Source organism: Notolepis coatsorum (genome assembly GCF_963971535.1).
Source record: "Notolepis coatsorum genome assembly, chromosome: 2".
Classification (NCBI taxonomy): Eukaryota; Metazoa; Chordata; class Actinopteri; order Aulopiformes; family Paralepididae; genus Notolepis; species Notolepis coatsorum.
The window spans coordinates 195,905,792-195,930,362 of record NC_140166.1 but is presented as its reverse complement, the minus strand read 5'-3'; the positions used below and the strand labels follow the sequence as shown (position 1 = coordinate 195,930,362).

The 24,571-nt window shown below is 43.1% G+C and overlaps 1 protein-coding gene across 1 annotated transcript in view; it reads right to left on the bottom strand.

The window, feature by feature from the left end:
• Positions 1-23,903: 23,903 nt before the first annotated feature.
• Positions 23,904-24,571, bottom strand: part of cacna1ea (calcium channel, voltage-dependent, R type, alpha 1E subunit a) — a gene marked incomplete at both ends in the record, with an annotated part of 286,740 nt that continues 286,072 nt past the window's right edge. Inside the window, 1 exon segment of the mRNA XM_084308451.1 lies at positions 23,904-24,443. Within this exon segment, the coding sequence (XP_084164577.1) occupies positions 23,904-24,443 (540 nt within the window).

The window sequence follows — 24,571 nt, the reverse complement described above, 5'->3', positions numbered from 1 at the left end:
ACACACACACACACACACACACACACACACACACACACACACACACACACACACACACACACACACACACACACACACACACACACACACACACACACACACACACACGCACACACACACACAAAGGTCAACCAACGAACTGGATTCTTGTACCGGATCTCCTCTCTGGTAAACAAGAATACCCTGAAGACTCTGGCAGGAGCACTCATTCAAGGGTACTACGACTATGCTTGCACCTCATGGTACCAAAGCACCTCAAAGGCGCTAAAAACAAGATTACAAACATCACAAAACAAACTAGTCAGACTACTACTTGACCTTACCCCTAGAACCCACCTCACCCCTGCACACTTTGACAACCTAGGATGGCTTGGAGTGGACGACAGAGTACAGCAACTTGCAATGGGCCTGGTCTACAAGATACACTATACGACCCATGTACATGTCAAAATACTTCCCAAAGGTCAGTGAATACCACGACCACAGCACCAGGGGAAGCTCAACAAATCGTGTTGAACCCAGATTCGGCTCAAACAAGGGACTGGACACGTTTCGCAATTATGCCACATCAATGTGGAACGCCCTGCCCAAAGCTGTAAAGGAATGTGAATCCCTACCCACATTCAAAACCGCTCTTAAAGAGCACCTACGGGAGGCTGCAATTCGAAACTGGCCACCGTAAATGTCCAAACCCCCCACCCCCACCCCCTCCTATTAGACAGTCTCCTCCCCACCGCATGTATATCTCCTCGCCGTATATGTATATTTCTCTCCCACCCACCCACCCCCTCCTAATGTACAGCCCCCTCCCCATCATATGTATATACTCTGTCAGGATCTATGAGTAACAGTACTGTATATTTGAATACCGTATATGTCACAAATGTATCAGTACTAAATACCTATATGTCCCATGCCATAAATGTCATGTATGTTGAGTATGTCTTAAATGTCAATATGAAATGAAAATGGGGGACCCTGATGTAAACAGGACAAACGTCTTTCTCTGGTCTGCATCCCCTTAACAATTGTGTGTATTGAGCCATACTGTATTGTACCCATTCTGCAATCTGTTAAATAAAGTTTTCATTCATTCATTCATTCATTCATTCATTCATTCACACACACACACACACACACACACACACACACACACACACACACACACACACACACACACACACACACACACACACACACACACACACACACACACACACACACACACACACACACACACACACACACACACACACACACACACACACACACACACACACACACAGGCCACAATACTGTATGTAAAGCTTTCTAGCTAAATAAGCTCCACATAAACTCCTCTCGAGATCTTGACATAACATGTGATTATTAAAACCTTAACATGTGATTATTAAAACCTTACTTAAATATGCTGTCAATTTCCTATGGGGTCTGCACATGTTTATGCTACACTGTCAATTCTCCCTTCTTGCTTTACACAAACATACGTTTGAAGGATACACTTACTTACAGTACAAACTATGTTCAATAGCAATTCAAACTCATTCTACTGTACTTCCCAGGGTTAAGATGTTTTTTTTTAATTTATTATCATATGAAAAGCCATCCTATAATCCTATAAAGTCCTATATAGTCCTATAAACAGAAACCTTCTTACACATAATAGCCTACATATACAGTACCTACATGTTTAAATCATTAACAGTTATGCATATCACAACATACAATAAATGTCTTACCCTTGGGCCTCTCAGCCGTGGTTTTAATCCAGCTGCTCTGGGTAGCTGACTGGTGGCTGGGTCTTTCTTCTGAGGGGATCTGATCTCTGGTTGGACGGCTGTCATCGTACCACCTCTGGGTTTAGAAGAGTCATCATTGCTGAGAGGGGCAATGCCATCAGGTGTTGGTCGATCAGTGCCCTTGTGAATGTCAATGTCCTCAGATTGCTCTTCTACCTTTCCTGTGTCTCTCTCCTCCTCCTCCTCCTCCTCCTCCTCCTCCTCTATCTCTACATCTATCTGAGCCTCCTTCTCATCCAGCTCTGTGTCGGTCTCCCTCTCTACTTCCTCATGGGGAACCCGTGGCAGCGGCATGCCTCTCTCACGTGGAACTCTATCCATCCCTTCTTCCGTGTCATTCCCTGCTTTTACCCCGCTGTCTGAAGCCTTACCCTTCTCCACTACCATGTCCCTGTCACTCGGTGCTCTGCCACCTGTTGGTCCAAACGTAATATTGGTGTGATTTTGAATTGGAGCCTCTACCATCTCTACGACCTCTACTCCTTTGCCCCTCTGCTCCACTCCTGCACCTGGTTCCGACGCACCACTGTGTGGTGTGGGTCTCTGTGTGACTGCAGCGTTGTCCGCTGTGATGGAGGTGTTCTCTCGTTGGGGTGCTGAGGGGAGAGGAGTGGTTGTGTCTGGGCGCATGCTGGGAGGTACAAATCCTGATTCTATGCTGGGGACAGGGGTGTTTGTGGATCTAGGGGAGATCAGATAGTCCTCTGGCCCACCCGATGAAGTTCTGCCTGGGCTTGGAGAATGAGTGTCTTCCCCTGATCTTCCAGATAGGAGGCCTGGTGCTGTGGGATTCTCCATTCCAATGGTAGGTCTTGAAATTACTGTTTCAAGATCTTCTGAAGGAGCTGTCTCTATGCTGGACCCGTCCCTGGTCGAATTAACAGGACTGGTAACTTGGCTTGGTTGATGAACAGCCCCAGATGTGTGTGGAGATATAGTCCTGTTTGTGAAAGAAGTTTCTGGACTCCCTTGCTCCTTACCTTTCCCCGATAGGTCAGGGTGGGGATAGGAAGACAGATTTCTGGGTTGTTCATTTCCAGCAGGTGCAAGGAGTGACCCACTTCCATTAGTATTACCACTACCAAGCCCACCATGTTTTACAACAGAGCTGTTCCTGACCGTGTCTACCGTTTTGAGATCATTTGAGGGAAGAGTTCCACCCTGTCTGACGGCCGTGCTTATATTCTTTGGTTTGTCTTTGTCTCTGTCTGACGGGCTTACGGTCTGTATCTGTGAGTCCACTTCACCCCGGGGTCTGCTTCTTGAACCCTGGACATCTGGAGCATTGTGTGGCTGGGACAGAAGAGAGATATTCCTCAGTGGATCGTGTTTCCGTGATATCTGGGTTCTGAGTCCTGGATCCAGAGTCTTGTTTAGTGGGGGATCTTTAGGCCAGGATGATACTGTGGCCCCAGGCTGGACAGCCTCCTTACCGTCGGCTCCAATCCCCTGGAAGAGGTAGACATTAGGAGTAATATTACTCACGGCCCCTGACAGCTCTGTATGTGCTGCCCTTCACTGCAGCCTACAGACACAGTTTTATCATCAACATTTGGCAGCCAACATCAGTTATATTAGTATATAAACTAAAATGTACTAATCAATCTCTAAACAAACGCTAGAATGATACGGGAGATGAGATGTGGCTCAGAAATCACTTTGCTTTATGGTTGTTCCTTTCAACACAAAGATTATCTGACATACAAGAATCAAGACTATCAACTTTAACTCGAATTTGACTAACTCGAATTTGATACTTTTGAATAGCCAATTGAATACCATGACAAAAAATTATGTAAGAGGATTTTGAAGAAAATAGGAATTTGAAAGAGGGCACACACCCAAATGAAAATGGTACACAGATGACACATCAACATGAGAGCAACGGACCATGATGTCTGACCTACCACTCACAGACAGCTTCAGTGTCATCACGTGGAGCCCCTCCCGCTAGAATGTTTTTAATGGCTTTCTGTTCGGTCACAAGCTTAGACTGAAGGTTTGCTAATTGCCATAGCATAAATAACCTTCCAACATACATCTTTTGACAAGTAGTTGGTAACATTACATACTAACTACTAAAACTCACTATGAATTGAAAATGGGGGACCCTGATGTAAACAAGACAAACGTCTTTCTCTGGTCTGCATCCCCTTAACAATTGTGTGTATTGAGCCGTACTGTATTGTACCCATTCTGCAATCTGTTTTCATTCATTCATTCAAACTAGTAGTAAAAACGACTACTTTATATATATATAATTTAATTGGTAAATTACAGTTCAAACCAGATAGTAGATCATCTTTTCACAAGAGAGAAATGGGGGGGGGGGGGGGGGTTCTTATATCAATTTATGAAGAACTTATTGAGAATTGAGAATAAATTTTCTATCCAATTCTAATTTATATTTTTAATTGATTGGAATGAAAAGGAATTGACCCCAACTCTGGCTCAGACCAATCAGTACAGTATGTAGTTGAGTTCAGCACCTGCTGTGTGTGTGTTCTAGCTGTATAGTAGCATGTAGTTGAGTCCAGCACCTGCTGTGTGTCTGTACAGGTGGAGTTGTAGTTTTTACAGTGTAGTTTGGCTGCTGTGGGATCCCCCATGACAAATACCACCTGCTGGATGGTTCCCTGTACACAGAAGAGAGAGAGAGAGAGAGAGAGAGAGAGAGAGAGAGAGAGAGAGAGAGAGAGAGAGAGAGAGAGAGAGAGAGAGAGAGAGAGAGAGAGAGAGAGAGAGAGAGAGAGAGAGAGAGAGAGAGAGAGAGAGAGAGAGAGAGAGAGAGAGAGAGAGAGAGAGAGAGAGAGAGAGAGAGAGAGAGAGAGAGAGAGAGAGAGAGAGAGAGAATTATGCATATGTTAGTCATTCAAAGAGAATATTGACTACTGGTTTTACGAGAGAGACAAAGCTAGACTAACATTAGTATTCTTTAAGGCGAGAATTGAGTGTCTTTGTAATATATGTGAAATGAATACTTTTCCATGGAGAGGAATAACTTGGCTATAGATCTGTTGGACGTGTAGAACCTCAGGAGTCAAGTAGATAAAAAAAATAAAAAAAAATAGATGACCAAGACAAGAATAGAAAATAGATATCCTCTGTGATCTAGGATAGAATATTCATAATGCACTATAAAGGTTTTATTACCCTTATCATATATTATCACCTCTAGTGGTCTGATCAGCCAATCAACTAGGCACAAAGCAATGGCATGTCATAGGAAACCAAGGCAGCCTGCAGTAACTACAGTGGGAATCTGACAATGCAAAGACAGAACACAGTAACTACAGCTAGGTACTCTATTTTTCTTTGTTTTTCTCACATGTTTGAATAATACATCTGTTTTTAACAAATGTGTCACAGAGTATGTTATGTCATGATATTTACTTGATGACTATGAATAAAACTCATGGGAATGGACCATGCGCTGGTAATGCTACCCCCCCCCCAGCCTCCACCACACACTGGTCTCCTCCCCCTACAGGTCTGGCTGTGTTGTGGGTAATAAACTGCCTCCATGTCAGCCCTTTAAAAAGAGCTGAGTCCATTAGCAGAAACATGTCATAAACGGGTTGAAATGAGGCAGTGATTTAGGTAGAGTGGTGCTTACCATGGTAACTAGTGAAAACAAAACATCTACTGCATGAGCAGAGGGTGACTGGACAGGGGCGTTGTCATGGGAATAATCACTACATTCAACCGCTTAAGGAAGTTCAACGTGAGTCAGAAGATCCTCAAGAACTCAAGAACTTCTACTCATGCACAACAGAGCATCCTGACTGGCAATATCACCTCCTGGTTTGGGAATAGCACCGCACAAGACCGCAGCAGACTACAGAGAGTGGCCCGTTTAGCCGAACGCACAATTGGAGGTGGGCTTCCCACTCTCCAAGACATTTACAACATGCGGTGCATGGGCATGGCTAAGAGAATAATCAAAGACTCCAGCCACCCAAACAACTGCCTCTTTGAACTGCTGCGGTCAGGCAAGCGATACCGGAGTCTCATGGCAAGCACAGAGAGACTCAGAATGAGCTTCTATCCCCAGGCCATCAGGATGCTCAATGAACAATGAACAATAACAAACCATCAACACACCCACAGCACACCAACACTCACTTTAAATAAACAACACACTGTAGCACCCACTTTACCACTTTAGACACTAACACACCTTACACTTTATATTTATATTATTGGTAAGGAAATTGCACAGCATTCTCATTCCTTATTCCTTATTGCACCTCACTGCACCTCACCACCACAAGGTGGCACCACAAGCTAAGCTATACCTCACCATTTTTGTATCAGCTGTACAGTATATATAGGTATACTGAACAATTTAGTTGTTTACACTTGACTTGACTTCTTGACTTTCTATTTTATACTTATATACTTATTTTATACTATCTTGTTATTATCTAGCACACTCTCAGGAGCAAAACAGAAATAAGCATTTAATGCAAAGTATTCTGTATGTCTGTATGACAACTAATAAATAAACTTGAAACTTGAACTTGAACTTCTAAACTGTCAAAGAAGTTCCAATAGCCAGATCTCAAACAACAGGTGAATTAAAGGCAAGCATTAAGACTGCAGCAGGAAACCAACAACATAAGGATTTCAACACAAATAAGACATTGAGCAAATTAATAATGTGTAAAAGTGTGTCAGTGTGTAATTGTCAGTATTTTCAATCCATCCATATCTGTATTTGAGAGTATCTGCATCACTCAGGCCTTGCAGTGGCAGTTCCCAGCTTGGCAGCTAAAGGCCAACGCCAAGAGTTTCTGTGTGGCCATACTGCGAGGCTGTGCACAACTCGCCACAGCTGAGCCATACTGCGAGGCATTGCTACAGCATATTTACCACTTCGAAGGAAGAGAAAGAAGATCCCTGACCAACAGTTCATGAGACTTGTCTTGCCGATGTGAAAATCTTCCACCGTCCCTCATCCGCTCGCATGCACGTGTAAAAGGCCCCCAGGCCTCATCCGGACACATCTGAGTCGTGCCACAAAGCCACATTAACGCTGTGCCTACTAGTGCCTACATTTACAGAAGACCACGGAACAACCCTGAAATAAGACAGGACCGCGAGGATAAAAAGCTGGATGAAAACCGTAGATTTAAATGTTTGTAAAGGTTAGAGGGGGATGTGCATGATATCATTTGGCATACTTTAAAGACATAGAAATGCTGACAATGAATACTTAAGAGGCTAAATGGATTGAGATTTTATCCTCCAACTGCACACAGTAAATATGAAAATATCAAATTCTAAATAACTAAGATGAATATTCACAACACAGCAAGCAATCAAAATCTCAAAGCTAAAGCATAAAATCACACATTTAGAATCTGTAACAACTAATAATTTGCTATAATCTTGCAATCTTGTTAACAGTCTCACAGACAATGCAAATGTTCACAAAATATACAGTTTAAATATTTTCCCCCAACAGCTTCTAAGTTCACATGAACTTGAAAACATCCACAATATTGTCACAGACACAAATGATAATATAATATTATAAACAGACAGACTTACACAGCTGAGCAACAGTACCACCAAAGCAGGGCCCCGCATGGCTGCAAATAGAGTTGACTGCAGAACTCTTCTGATGGCAGAGGAATAGGAGGATCTGTAGGTCGCGTTGGCTGCCTGTCTGCCTGCCACACACACACCCCTGGGGACTGAACTAGGAAGAGCACACCCCTCCCTCAAGGAGAGGGCCCAGAAGTGGCCTGGCTTCCCACACATTCACAGCCCATAGCAACGATGATGGAATCGACCGGGAAACCTAGGCTTGTGTAACCACAACTAGGCTGTGTACACAGACACACAGACACACAGACACACAGACAGACAGACAGACAGACACAGACAGACAGACAGACAGACAGACAGACAGACAGACAGACAGACAGACAGACAGACAGACAGACAGACAGACAGACAGACAGACAGACAGACAGACAGACACACAGACAGACACACAGACACACACACACACACACACTGTATATCCACAGGGTGACTCCAAGTCCTGAGTCCACACAATGCCAGACAGTTAGGTCAGTATCCAACTCTGTGACTGTTGTCCCGGAGTATAAAATAATTCTGTGCAGATTCTGGGTTGTATTGGCTCACGTCTGGTTCTGTGTAGTAGGTGTTAGACCCGCGTGACCCATGTGGTCCAGATAGCCGGAGCAGGCCGGACAGAGGGCGAGGTACTGGCTTTATAGAGAAGCCGCCTTGTCATCCACACACAGGCCCTTTCAGGCCCCGTCGCAGACGTGGGTCTGGGATGAAGGATGAGAGGTTCCGACCCTGAGAAGCGCCTCTCTTCAACCCCTGCTGTTTACCCCCTGATCCCTCACCCAAACCTCATCCATCCACGCCAAAGACTTGAGTCCACAGACTGAGTCAGCAGCATACTGTACACTACACATTGATATTTACAGTGTGCCCTGCAGAATCCCTCTAAATGACCCGTCCGGTTTGGACCTCAAATCAATTAGTCGTACAGGGTTACTGGATACAGCGGAACAATTATTTCCAGGTTTTCCCAGGTGTGCTGGAATCCTAGATGATTATTCACCTTCAGTTACACATTGAGTAGACACTGTGATTTAGTGTCACCCAAGAAAGTGTATTTCCCTAAAGTAAATGTTTCCCTTAATCGAATACAAAATGTATGATGTATTGATTTGGATGACTTGAAAAGAAACTGCAGAATGTATTTGTGCACAAAACTGCACCTATCCACATTATTGAACTTCACATTGAGCCTGCTCTTCCTCCTTCGCCCTCCACCCCCCTGTATTCCCCCGGGCTGGGGGTGGGGAGGACTGGGGCCCAGGTGAGGAATGTGGCACGAGGCTCCGAAGAGAGAGGCTCTGATGGTTGAGGAAGGGTGTGGAAGGGGTGAGGTAGGGGGGGAGGAAGGGTGTGTAAGGGGTGAGGTAGAGGCTTACGGTAAAAGGTGTGTGATAGGGTCGTGAGGCTCCGCCCAGCAACGTCAGGCCTGAGGTGGTGACCTGCAGTCCCAGGTTGGGTCGCCAGGGGGAGCTCTCCTGTAGGGAGCAGTCCAGGTAGACCTCCAGTCTGGATGGAGAGACGGACAGGGACAGGCTGTGCCAACTCCCGTCCCAGAGGGGACCGACAGGAAACCTGGACAGAGACATGGATTTATACTAAACTAAGATACTAGACTAAGGGGCGCCCAAGTGGCGAACCATGTAACACGCTGCGTCGTGGCACGGCCGACCCGGGTTCGATTCCCGGACCCGGCGTCATTTGCCGAATGTCTTCCCCCCACTCTGTCTCCCACTCTTCCTCTCTCTCTCTCTCTCTCTCTCTCTACTGGACTGCCCAGTAGCAAAAAGCGATAAACGCTAAAAAATGTATATTTAAAAAAAAGATACTAGACTAAAAGCAGGAGATAAAAAGATTTAATGAAAAACGACATTCCCACAACTGACAACTATGAATGTTAAGTTAAGCTGTAAGGTCCCCTTATAAGGGGACCCTGCTTTTCTTTATCATAAATCGATCAATGGCGACCGTATTAGATCCCCATGTGGGGTATCATTGGAAAGCCACACTCATTGGCTACAACCCTGTCCAAAATGTTTCAAGATCGGCAAATGATTGACGGAGCTAGAGCCCCCGGGAGTTGGGGGTGGTAATGTGTACTTTGGTGCACGCCTCACATATCGGCATGTAACTCGAGAACCGCTGAACGGATTTTGTCACCTGAAGGGGAAATCGACAGGCAACACATAGGGCTGTAATTCTATTTATATATTGTATTAAAAGAAATGCACACCCGAGCCACTAGAGGTCGGCAAAGTGGTGCGTCGCGAATCGTCCTCAAGAGGGCCCACATGTTAAGAGGTTAATGTTGTGTTTTTTTTCAAATGTATCCAAGAGTAAATACCTTAACCCTATCAAAACAGCAGTCAAAGTGTATATTTTCGTTTTTACCTATGTTTTATAAGATTTACCGAAAATAAGAATTTATCGAAAAAATGCTAATTACCGGTATATCTCTTTTATCGTAAAACCGTGAGGAAAAACTAAATCCAGATTTAACACTGCCATTGGAAAGAGGAGCCTTTCCCCTATCCATAGATGTGTGATTTGACCATAATAAGGTCATGGTCAAGATCAAGGTAAAATATGAATTTATAATTCAAATTGATTATAATTGATTACTGTATCTACAAATCCTTTTGTTTAATCATCTTTCATTTATTCATTTGCTTAAATTATTTGTACACTTGATCTCAAGAAGGTGCTGAATGAGCCCAGTGAGCGTAATCAAATTAACCTCAATGTTTTCATGGTGTTATTCACTGGCACAGATGCAAAATAAAATCATAATTTATATTCTCCTTTTTCTTATTACAATTTACTCAAGCCTAGTAACAGACACAATATTTCTGACACTGGGAATACATACCCCAAGTCCCTAGATGTTCCTAGATACCAAGAACATGCACATTTACCTTGGAGCAATCTTCCATTTACTTAGGCATTTTCTGAAAAGTGAAAATAGGGCTACAGCTTAACAGGTTTTGTACTGTATGTGGGTATAGCGTGCATGATTGCTTGGAAAGTGTATACAGTATGTGTGTGTGTGTGTGTGTGTGTGTGTGTGGGGGGGGGGGGGGGGGTCAGTATGTGTATAGTATGATATTGGCAAGTGGCCATGTCTACAAACAATAACTAGGGCCAAAGAAGAATTTCAAAGAACAGTAGCCAGGCGGTGTGATGGAGAAATGTGATCTTTGTATCCTTAAAATGTCCTTAAAACATGTTGATGTAGAACCTCTGACATATCTGAATCTCAAGTGTATGTGTGTGTGAGTGTGAGTGTGAGTGTGAGTGTGAGTGTGAGTGTGAGTGTGAGTGTGTGTGTGTGTGTGTGTGTGTGTGTGTGTGTGTGTGTGTGTGTGTGTGTGCGCGCGTCTGCTGTCTTACTCATAGTTTTGCTCCCAGGTGCTGATGAAGGTGAGGTGTCTTGGTCCCACCCTCAGCTGTAGAAGCTCCTCCCCTTCCCCACCCAGGACAGTCAACAGCATCCTCTCCTCTGACCAGCGGTCACCCAGACGCAGACGCATCAAAACACTCAGCTGTTCTGGAAAACTAACACGCACACATTAACACATGCACTAATAAATACAGGTATACAGATAGACACTTGCATAGACACACACACACACACACACACACACACACACACACACACACACACACACACACACACACACACACACACACACACACACACACACACACACATACACACACACACACACACATACACACACACACACACACACACACACACACACACACACACACACACACACACACACACACACATTTCACATACTTTACTGGATCTGCTGATCAAATCACATTTGCACATTAGATTCAAATAACACAGAGGTTCAAAATACTTTTGGAACACCTATGGATATAAAAAGGTATTTTCTGGCACACTGTCTGGCTACCTATTACAGCAGAGATGGAACAAAATCTGGCAACACCCACTCACCCACACACACACACACACACACACACCACACACACACACACACACACACACACACACACACACACACACACACACACACACACACACACACACACACACACACACACACACACACACACACACACACACACACACACACACACACACACACACACACACACACACACACACACACACACACACACACACACACACACACACACACACACACACACACACTAATTCACATCTAATTCAACAACCCCTGGACATGGACAAAATGTGGGATGGGTATAAAGGAGGGAGGTATGGACTTCAAACCCACAGGCCTTCAGAGACCGGCTGAGTGTCTTCATAGAGATCACAGGCCAATGTAAACTTTACCACAAAGATGACACATTCAGGGGGCATTAGCAACATACTCCACATGTAGCCTAAACATTCAAGTTCAAGTTTGACACCAAAGCCACAAGGAAAATCCCAACAATAACTCATGGTGAAAGCTTCATGGAAAAAAAGAAAATATCCACCCACTCAAATCAGGCAAGACCTGAATTGATCTATCTCAAACCCTGCTCAATGTTCTTGATCCTCCAATCACACCTGTTGCTTTCCTTGGAATTGGAGGATCAAGAAAAGAGGGCAGGGTTTGAGATAGGTGAATTCTCTATATATACAGGATTTTTTTCTCTCCTGGTTTTTGTGTTACTGTCGGTCTGGGGAGGGAGCAGACTCCATGTGGAGTGGCTTCTTTTCACCTGACAGCTAGGAATTTCACTGGGAGAGCATAACATGCGTGGAGGTTCACGCTATCTACCCAAGATCCCCTCCCCACTGAGCAGGTGCACCGACCAACCAGGAGTCGCTATTGCAATGACCAGGACTCAGACCCCACCGGCTTCCCACCAGCGAACACCGCCAATTTGTGCTCGAAGGTATGACTGACCAAGATGGAGGTACCGCTGCTGGGAATTTAACCCGGATCTCTGCGGTGGTAGGCGAGACCTCCGACCCAAAGAGGCTGGGTATTGGAAGTGGGAAGACAGGCGGGAAAATGAATGGGAGGCGATGTCCTCACTGAAAACGCAACGCACGTCATTCACGCCATTAGAGAAACTAACTTTTTCTCTCAATTTGATGTAAAAACTAGCCAAATCGTTAGCCTAGTTTAGTCCCTTATCTGCTTATTGTCCCAGAGCTGGTGACGGAAGTAACTAGCGAGTTCCATGTCTCGGTTCCTCCCCATCTCTGTTAGACCTCTACACTACCGAGCCGCACCACACATGGAGCTATTTAACCCTTTGAGGTGTGAATTTAAAGAAATGCTTACCTCAGAATTCTATCTTGATTCCTAGAATATAGTTATATATAATAGTGTTTCTCAATTGGTGGGTCGCGACCCAAAAGTGGGTCGCGGGGCCATTTTGAGTGGGTCGTGGAAGTGTGTGTAAAAAAAAAAAAAAAAAAAAAAAGTAAATTTTTTTTTTTTTTACTTTTTTTCTCTCACTACCTATCTTTGTGAAAGTGGCTTCTCAGCTCTGGTCCAGCTGAAGACAAAGCGGAGGAACAGATTGGACATTGAGCATGACCTCAGAGTTGCTTTGTCTACCATCACCCCAGACTTTGAGACTCTTGTCAGGAGCAAACATCATCCCCAGTTATCCCATTAGTTCCCTGCATGTTAAGCTAAGAAGTCTGCTAAGAAGGATATATTATTTATTATTATTTTATTTCATTGTGTTTTTAGCCCTTAGTTGCACTTTTGTTGCAACCCCAGTTATCCCATTAGTTCCCCCAAACGTAGGTCTGTTATGTTAAGCTAAGAAATCTGCTAAGAAGCATATTATTTATTATTATTTTATTTCATTGGGTTTTAGCCCTAGTTGCACTTTTGTTGCAACCTCAGTTATCCCATTAGTTCCCCCAAATTTAGGTCTGTTATGTTAAGCTAAGAAATCTGCTAAGAAGCATATATTATTTATTATTCTTTTATTTCATTGGGTTTTTAGCAATAGTTGCACTTTTGTTGCACTTTTTTGTGTTTATTTCATGTTTTGAAAGATTGCGTATTACTGCAAATTTTCTTTTTTACATAAATCATAGTGGTTCAAAATTTTGGGTCGCGACTTAATGACTAAGGAAAATGTTGGGTCCCGAGGCTAGACCAGTTGAGAACCACTGATATAGACTATAGTTTTTAATGACCGGTATAGCTGTTGTGACATCATCATTAGAATCTTCAGTTCTCAAAATGTGATCTACACCTCAAAGACAACAAATTTAAACATTGATGAAATAACAACAATTTGTCTCATTAGACTGATACAGAAAGTGTATAGTGTACTGTATATATCTGTTCCACACGTGGTTTGGGCCAAGGACATGATATGTGTGAATACGGTTAATGACTAATCACTTCACTCCTTGAAAGGCTTTTTAGAAAACATGTACAGTATGGAGGTCTTCGACAACAAGGAGCAGGTGTTTCATTGTATCACTTCTCATTGTCAGTGACACTCTCACACTATCTAATGTTTTGGTGTTTGGTGACTTGTAGATGCAGAGCAGATATGCCACAGAGATCGGTGCCATGAAGTAGTCACACACACTCCTTTTGCATAGATATTCTGAATTTGGGCCAAGTACTGTATGTTGTTGGTCTGGGTTCTTTCTCGTTACATGATGGAGTCCATTGCATTAATTTAGCCTTGTACAACACACATGATTTTGATCCAGAATGTAAGAACTCATGGTCTATAAATAGGTGTTGGCCAAATTGATAATTATAACGCTAACTATCATAGAGAATACTATACACATAATTTCAAATACAACAATGTAGGTTGCAGGTTTTTTTTTTCATTTATATTTTGATGACCATTTGGAAAATTGACCAGTGACCTTTACTAATAAACATTTATTATTTTGCATGTTGGTGTTATACGTACAAAATACTATAAACGTACATATAGGTAAAACGAGTGCTGCCTTGCTAATTGAAACCCTCTTGTGGAAATGGTCAGTCCTGAAATGTAAGGTCTTACTGAGGGCCGAATGCTTGGAGTGTAGGTAGGAACAGCGTGGCGTACTGTCCTATCTCGTACGCCGGACAGCCTCGGACGTCCTCCGTCACCGAGACATTATAATGGCCGGCTGACCGCAGGTCCAACAGCTGCAGCAGATCCACCGCTACAAGGACAGAACACAGACGGATAATCAACTGGCTGAAAATAACACTGTTTTCATTCACTGTAAATAACATCCTCCAAAAGGAGAAGGAGAAACAGTAATTCGGGTGGATCAGCTGACAGTCGGTAGAGATACGCTGTTGAAATGAAAGGCTTTTCAAAGTCAATACTGCAGGAATGGGATTGGATGAGCAAAAACAAGCTTAAAGGAACACGCCAACATTTTGGGAAATTAGCTTACCGTCTTCTCCAGAGAGAGACAAGAAGATAGATACCAGTTTCCTCTCTTCCTCTGGCTGCAGGTTAGCCTATAGCTTAGCACAATGAATGGAAGCGGACATGGCCGGTTAGCCTTCGGGAGAGGTGTTAGTTGGACAATGTCCGCTTCCATTCATTGTGCTAAGCTATAGGCTAACGTGCAGCCAGATAGCTTTCTACTGAATGCACAGAGAGGAAACTGGTATCTATCTTCTTGTCTCTCTCTGGAGAAGACGATAAGCTAATTTGCCAAAATGTTGGCACGTTATTTTAATTTGATCCCATCTGTTTGATTGGTTATTGGCAGGGGTGTAAAGTAGGGTGACCAAACGTCCTCTTTTGCCCGGACATGTCCTCTTTTCACGCCCTGTCCGGGCCGTCCGGGGGGGGTTTATAAATTCATGATAATGTCCGGCTTTCACGGACCGTTTGCATGTACTTAAATTGACTGGCGCATTGCACAGAATACTACGGTACTCTGTTGCGTGTGTGACGTAATCCCTGAGAGCTTTGTGGGCGGCTCTACAACTACACTCACACACAAACAGAGGAAGAGGGGACAGAGCGCACCGCAGCTCACATTCACAATGCCAAAGAATGTACTTTTACAGATGAACTGGAGAAGAAATTCCAAATGTACCGACCCGTCGGAACAAATGGGAGGCGAAGTTCAGTAGTGCGCGCACTAAATCCGAAGCCAATGTGTTATAGCGCCCCACTCGACTCGATTGATGTCGCACATGAAGCGCTCAAATCAAATCCAGTACTGTGGTGTTTCTACAGACAGGAGTAACCACGGAGCAGTGAAAATATTCACAATCACAATACAGTACTTTGACTGGAAGAGGGATGGCATGCCAACACAATTAATCAAGGTTAAATACACCAAATGAGACGGCAGAAACCATTGCACAATAGCTCATTGAAACATGGCAAAAAAAACGATTTGTCTGAAAAGGATATTTGTTAACTGGATTTTCTATTTTCTATTATTTCATATATTTTGTTATTTATTTTTGTCCAGTAAGACTTGAAAAGAGAGCTATTATTTTGTTACAGGTTGATTTTTAAGTAATTATTGTGCCATTGAGATTTGTCAGATAATTCTAGGCATAATCAAGCATGCTGAGAGAGATATTGTTGTGTTATATACAGTAAAATAATATAAATAATAATTGTATATCCATAGAGAGGAGGCATACTTTAAATATATTAAAACAATAATGCATCTTTGAGTAAACGTTGAGTATCGGCATGCGTTGCTCATGGGACGGGGTTGCACGCCGTGCAACCAGTCTGTGAGCAGAGCACGCACATGCACGGATGTGCACACGCGTGCACACAGGAATGTGCTGCACTCGACTGATGCGCCAACTCGCTATGTACTACTTTGCATAACAATACAGCCGGTCGTCAGGTGTGTTCAAATACGTTCTCAGATACATTCACACAAAACTTGTGAATGAAATGTGTTACATTCCATTCGTAGAGGCAATTAGGCATCATCTTTAGTCTTTGCTATGCGAGGGAACATCTATGCGCGGGAGCGCGCGCACGCGCCGTCATTAAAATATAGTGCAACCAGTCGTCCCATGAGCAACGCATGCCATTAAGTATCTCGAGGCTGGGGGGGCATGTCCTCTTTTTTGGAAATCAAAATATGGTCACCCTATGTAAAGTCCTTGAGTAATTGTACTTCGTTACAATACTTAAGTACTGTTTTTGGGGATTTGTACTTTACTTAAGTATTATTAGGTTTGTATACTTGTACTTTTACTCAATTACATTTCAGAGAAAAAAAACATACTTTTTACTCCTTACATTTAAAATGCAGACCTACAAAGTACATAGTACAAACCAACAATTTTAATTAGTATATTTGTTTCTCTGGCCGAACTAACATTAACGTTATAAATCCTGCGGTCGCACTTCATTTAAAAACAGCCAATCAAATCCCCATCAATGGAAAATTGATACCCATGCTGATTGGTCCTTGTGCAAGACTAGAAAGCGGGGATCTTTGATTAAACACCTGCTATCAGAAGAATAGACAGTCAGAGTGACAAGCTACAGAAGATGGCCACAAACGATAGTACGAGTGATGAAGAGGACGAAACGGAACATTGCAAAACAGCCCGTCCTGTAGAGCAGGGGTTCCCAAAGTTTTCAGGCCGCGACCCCCGAAATAACGGTGTCAGAGAGCCGCGACCCCCACTATTATAAGAGGTAAAAAAATTACAATTATTATTTTCTTTTTATTATTTATTTTATTTATAAATGGAAATGTATGGTTGAAACATGCAAATGTTAAAACGCACACACACTAATAAGCATTGGAGGCTTTTAACCAGGGCCGGACTTGGGAAATCATTCAGGCCAGGAAATATAGTGCGAAATATAGCCCCAGTCAGGCCACTTTTTAAGCGGGGGGTCTGGGGGTCCCCCACCAGGAAATGTTTTGTTACAAAGACTTAATTTCCTGCATTCTGGTGCAGGAATTTTTTTTATTTGTACCCTTTAAATGCCAGTGTTTGTGATGGCATCACAAATTATTGTTAAAAAACAGGTTAGCATATGTATGATTAGCAACAACACTAATTTTGATGGATTTTCTGTTTTTTTGTAATGTCAGATTGAAAATAATACAATATTTTATTCAACTTCAGCCCTGATCATAACACCACATATTCATTTTATAATTCTAACCCTTTAAATGCCAGTGTGTGTGATTGCATATATTTGCAATATATCAAATGCAAAGTAGATTTTTCTGGGGGGGATTATTACAGGCTAGCATGTGTCAATGATTAGCAACAACACTGATTTTGATGGATTTTTAGTTTTTTGTGTGAGTTGCAGTGATCTCCTGGTTGTTCCCCACCTAGGTTATCTAACTATTGCGCTGCTGCAACTAGAAACACTGACCTGGCCTGCTTCTAGCCGCGGCGGCTCCCACTTCCCACTTTGGAAACCACTGTGTGTAGAGGAGCTGCTTGCTACTCAGTGCTCCCACCCCTATGGGGCACTTGGCTGCTTTTGGCTGTAGACAATCTAAGACATGGAACTCTAGCCATTCACTAAACCTGTCTGTGTGGAATGCTGAGGTGGAATCGCCCCAAGTATGACAACATCACTATACGATGTTGAAGGACGCTCCGCCTCATATAGACACCTTGCCAAATGCATCAGTACATCCCATGGGAATTCTATGGCTCCTGGCGAGAAGGTCAAATTCCACATTCCTTACGAGGAGGTAAAACAAGATAAAATTATTTCAGTCTGTTTCTACTGAATGAGGAGGTCAGCAGGTAAAGTACAGTAGTTGGTAAACTGTCAAGTATCAATACAACAGAAGGTAACATATCACATACAACCTGACTGCTGTAAGATCACCTATGTACAGTATGCTGTAGATGCACTTATCTCCGTCATCACACCATCAGCAGTCAATAATGGATGTGTTCACTTTTTACATGAATTTCATTTAAACATTGCCATCATTTCACTGATCGATTTAATATTGAGAGACTTAGCATTGTTCCTGCATCCCCTCACCAGGCTGCACCAAGTCAGTGTTTTAACCCTTTTCCAAAACGGGAAGTTCATAGTATAATGATATCAGGGGTGTAAAGTACTTGAGTAATTGTACTTCATTACAATACTTAAGTACTGTTTTTGGGGATGTGTACTTTACTCTAGTATTATTAGGTTTGTATACTTGCACTTTTACTCAATTACATTTCAGAGAGAAAAAAACATACTTTTTACTCCTTACATTTAAAATGCAGACCTACAAAGTACAAATCTCGCAGGTCCAACCATTTTAATTAGTATATTTGTTTCTCTGGCCGAATGCGAAAGCGGGGATCTTTGATTAAACACCTGCTATCAGAAGAATAGACAGTCAGAGTGACAAGCTAAGATGGCCACAAACGATAGTATGAGTGATGAAGAGGACGAAATGGTCGGCGTGGACCGACAAGACGAGCACCCATGGCCCTATCTCCATGAAATGTTCTCTTTGGCCGTAGTCAACACTGATTATTATAGAATAAAGTGTCTCCTTTGCCTCCCCCGATCCCATGAAATTTCTGACTTCAAAAATTATAACGTATAAAAATAAAAAAAACAACTAAACCCTTAAATTTTTTCCAAAGCTGTAGTTTGGCCAACTTTACAACTGGATGCTGTGATGTGAATGCCGTCCATGTTAGTTTACCTTGACATGTTTTTTCAAATTCGATGGAGAAGTCCATTAAGTAATTTTAATGCAAAAAAAGAGTCCTCTGTTCTTTAATTTCAGCATTGTCTATCGCAGACACATTCCATTCCATTGTGGGCCGAGTGTATGCTTGGTTTCATTCCAGCCTTGCCTAAACACCAGCTGATGATTTCACTAATTGGCTCACCTCTTCAACTAACTCACCTGGTGCAATGTGTAGTTAAAATGAAAACTTGGCCCACGATGGAATGAGTTTAAGACCCCTGGTCTATCCCTTGCAATAAAAAAAGTGTTTACTTTTACTTCCCCCCCCCCACTTTTACTCAAGTGTGTTTTTAGCCAGATACTCTGACTTTCACTTGAGTCAGATTTTGAGACGGTACCCATACTTTCACTTAAGTATATTTATTAAGTATATTAAGTATTTCTGGGTACTTTTTACACTTCTGCGTATCAGAACATAATCCTGAGGTTTCTTACCTCTCAGAGTTCCCTCCCTGGTCCTCCCGTACTCCTCCGGGTGGAGTGAACATTGACACGGCTCTGCTTTCCCTATGGACCGACAGGCCTCCAACCAGAACACCAGAAGCAGCCTTACGTGAAACACCGCCGTCGATCTTCTAGACCTCACATGGGGTACATCTGACCTCCCGGAGGCTCTGCTGTCCTGGCGCTGAGCTGTGGAACGTCCCATGTTGTCCAGACTGAAGCTCACAGGGCTCCTCATCACATCTCCACTGTACCGACGGAGAGAGAGACCGATGCTGGCAGAGCATCTCTGAGACGACAGCTGCCGAGGATTACAGGGCTGGGGACTGGCATCCCCATCAGCCCTCCTCCACACACACTGGCACACGCTGTTTGTACACACCCACACACAATCATACACACACACACGCACACACAAATACACACACACAATCATACATGCACACACACACACACACACACATACACACACACACACACACACACACAGCTCAGAAACACATCTCTCACTAACAAACTAGACATCTCACCTACTCCTCTGCTGGGATTCTCATATACTGATCTCACCTCGTTATTCTGGGCGGAGTATGCATATGTACACATGCGCACACACACACATGCATCTGGGCAATTAATATACATGATTAATGTATGTGATCCAGGTCACGATTTACTTTGCAGCAGACAACTCAGATTAGACAACATCTAACTCTAAAAACACTGCTCAAAACTGCCACTGAGACATGTAGCTTAATTTAAAAATGATTTGATTGTAGCTATAGACCCTTTCTAACTTGACAACATAAACATTCTAAATAGGCCCCTTTGTACTTCCTCTTGCAGTGTGTGTTAATACAGTTGCTGACAGGAAATAAAACAGAAGCCAAAGCGGTTCCCCCTAGCAACGGAATAGCAACAGAATACTGATGAAAAGGTCTATAGACCAGTTCACTGGAATTGTGTTGCTAGGGAACAGCTTGGACCCATGTTCATTTGTTATTTGTTATTTGTCAGTTATTGATATTAGCAAACACTGAAACAGGAAGTAAACTAGGGTCTGCCTAGAAATGTTTATGTTGTCAAGTTGAAACGGTCTATAATTGTCAGCCTTTTAATTTCACATAATTTTACACAGAATTCTAAAGAAGCCAGAGGTTTTTCAATGCCTCTACGACTACGTTTAAAATGTATTAATTCATTAAAACAATTTATCTTTCTTTAATGGTCCTTTGAACATATATGCAAACACTTCTTTGTCAAAGTCATAAACAGGCATCAAGATTGAAATACAATATAAACAGTGCAATAAATCAGACATGGATTTATTTATACAGTAAGACTGTATACTACATACTGTATTCACCAGAAAGCGTCTCTATCCAAGAAATCCAGACTCAATAGGGAACTCTTTGGGTCGGTTTCCCCAGGAACAGATCAGGCTGTTCTATAGGATGGTTCTAGGCTGTACAGTGCAGACTGAGCCAGCGTGGTCGTAGAGACTCTAGTCAAACCTAATCCTAACCTGTATACATGTATTGAGCCGTGTGCTCAACTGGCACTCTTCGATGGAGGTTAACCACTACGAGAAATGTTTCAGTCCAAGCCTAATCTGTGGGGAACACCAACAGGATGTGGGGCTGTGTGTGGGGGGCAGAGCGGAACACCCCTTTGACCCTTTCAGTCCAGATATGTCCTATATTCACCTCAACATATTACAACAACACAACATCACATGATATTAATATACATAAATTATCTTTTTTTTTAACGGGGCAACAATCAAAAGTTTTCAAAAGCTGGAATGTTCAAAACAGCTTAATAATGACTGCTAGGATTGGAAATGAGAAGTGTAAACGTGATTTAGTCTGAAGGTTTTTGCTTGGGGATTGTTTTATGAAAGATATGCAGATCCCATATAATTGAATGAACACAACCAAACACAAGAAGGCGGATTGTTCTAAGATCATCTTACTCTCATCATCACTGTGACCTCCAGGCGAGCTTTGCTATCTCCCAGAGCTCGAACATGGCAAAAAACATGAGAATCATGGACCAAAAAACAAACAACCCTAACGCAATATGATGAAGAGTAATATGGCAGTGAACATAAACCACACTATGTCTGTGTGTCTTTTTGTAAAAACATCCATATCGTTGAAATAATTTGCATCACACATATAAAGGACAGTTAGGTTTTCATCATTATCATCGTCACACGAAAAAGAAGGCAACACATCCTGAAGACGACATCCTCGGCTCTATGTACATGAAGAAAATGGCTTTAGTCGGCTCTCTTGACTTGAAACCCAGTGGTACACAACGGAGACAGTGGTTATCCAGCACAGGAACATTAACAACAAACATCAGCTTGCCTTCACACAGTAACGGGGGCCCATACGTCCCATAGGCCGTCCTAATGTCCCAAGTCATTAATGTCCATGAACAGAACAGGTGTGGACCACAGAGGCCTATGGTAGCTCAATTAGTGGGCCAGTCCTTGCTAGGATCTTTTCATAGTGGATGTTATGTCTCCTGTGGTCCAGTCGAACACCAACGGACTCATCTGGTCGTCCTACATTTCCACCTTTGCAGTGAAGATATTCCTCTTGGATTTCAGAAGGGAATCTTATACTGTACAACCAGCTGTCCAGTGTTATGAGGCAGAACGTAAAGTACTGCAATCCCGCCAGGAGCTTTAATGTCCTTTTCATGCTACAATGCCAACCTATATCTGCAACTATATGTATATCCTGTTCACATTGTCATCTCCTATCAGATGGGGTGGAAATATAGCCATGCCAGCACCGAGGAGTTTAGCTCAGTTTAGTTTGTGGTAGAAGTAGTTTTAGAACTATACTCCTATTGTGCCTAACATCCCCCCTGCATTTGTGACTGTATAATGCCTGCAGACCATGTGAATGGTCTCTTGTTGTTACTGTAACTAACTGTATGGGATAGACTAATTGGAATCAACCCATTTCATTACTGCTCAAATCACTACCGGTGTCATATTAAATATGGATCAGTGTGAAATATGGATTACTTCTGGATATATAAAACTTTATTTCAGAAATGTCATCAACCAGAATATTAAGAAATCACATGAAACCTAAATAAAACATAACCTGGGGTTGATCTTGATAGACAAGCGGTTAAAACAGAGGCAAATACACTAAAATACAGATAGGGCAGGCTGTAATGTTAAAGCCTAATGTATATTTTCTATTAGCTAGCATGGTAACATGTACTGTAGGGCTGAGCAAGATGCCCACAATATCACATCACAATATGTTTTACAAATAACAATGTGATATGGCATCTTTTTTACGTCTTTATCTTGTAATACAATTGTCATGGTCCTATTTAATTCAAAAGAGACTATTTTCTTAAATTTTTTAATACTGCTGCAAGGAATATTTTTTTTATTAACTTACAAATATATAGTATGTATATTCTTTTTATTTTACGATATAGTAAAAATCCATACGTTTCATGGATCCATGACGGTATACCTTCATATTCAGTATACCTTCCAGCCCTAGTAGCATGGCTAATATTGAAAGCTATCTAGATTAAACAGTAATATTATTTTGTTGATTCCCTTTCATTTACAATGATGAAAGCAGTGTGTTACCTTGGCAAAGATTCATATTTCACTGGCCGATCCATATTTAATACAACCGGTATGCACAGTAATCATTCATATCAACCTTCTCGTATTACCTGTAGATAAGAACCACAGTCTAAAATACATTCCTCATATCTCAATTATACATGCTACTTTTTTCAGCAATACAACTCAGTACACACTTAAATCTGTTCCACAGGTCCAGCAAGCAATTAAGACACCTTTTGAATCTTTGTCCCGATTTTACCGTATTTTGTTCAAATAACAATCAATACAACAAACTGTGTGGGAACATTTGGCACTGTGTGTTTGCCAAGAGTGAGCTACGTATAGAACAGCACAGCCCAGCTTCATTCCCTATTTGGCAAACTTGCACTCATGAGACCACAGACACAGACACACAAACACAAGACACACACACACAAGACACACGCACGCACGCACGCACACACACACACACACACACACACACACACACACACACACACACACACACACACACACACACACACACACACACACACACACACACACACACACACACACACACACACACACACACACACACACACACACACACACACACACGCACACACACACACACACACACACACACACACACACACACACACACACAGCTATGCTAGTGGTACTGAGAGTGTCCAGGTATCTAAGCCACAGCTTAGCTTTGCTGATGACAAGATTATCTGAGTCCCTGTCCCTCCTCCTCCTGTTCCCAAGGCAACCAGAGGCTCTCTGGGTCCTAGCACCGGTCATCCTCATCCGTGTCACTGAGCAGCTCGCTGGCTCCCGCCGGGCTTGCCTGGCCCAGGTGCTTCCGGAAATGTCCGTTAGGAACCTGCCAGGTGTGCCTGAGCTGAGGGGCGGAGCTTATGGTGTTGGCCCGTCCCCGACTGGTTGCCATGGCAGCCTCAAAGGTCAACATCTCCTGCCTGTCACCAGAGGACTCGGTGCCCCGGAGGTCCCCGTGGAACGGCAGGTAGGGCTCCGAAATGTAGCGGTGCGGGGATGGGTGGCTTACCCCTGAACTTTGACCTCCAGCCGGTGGTCCACCCTCTCTCTCAGCCCTCGATGGCATGTCTGTGAGACCCCCGGGGCCATCCTGAGGCTGTGTCTGGCCCTCGCCCGAGGCTGCTGGTGAAGGGGAGGGGTTGGCTCGGCAGACCAATGGGGAGTAGGAGATGTGAGGCCGCGGGCGAGACGGAGTCTGGGGCAGCTGGCGCCGACCGCGAGGAGCACTGGAATCTGAGGCTGAATGGGCAGGGCTGCCTGACACATTAACCTGCAGGGAACACACAAACAGTTACATTTAACTTGTACAAGTGTAGAGAGTACTTATCAACACAGTACTGTTGGTAACACTGTTATTGTACCGCTGTAAATTCAGCCCTGGTATATTAAATGCATACT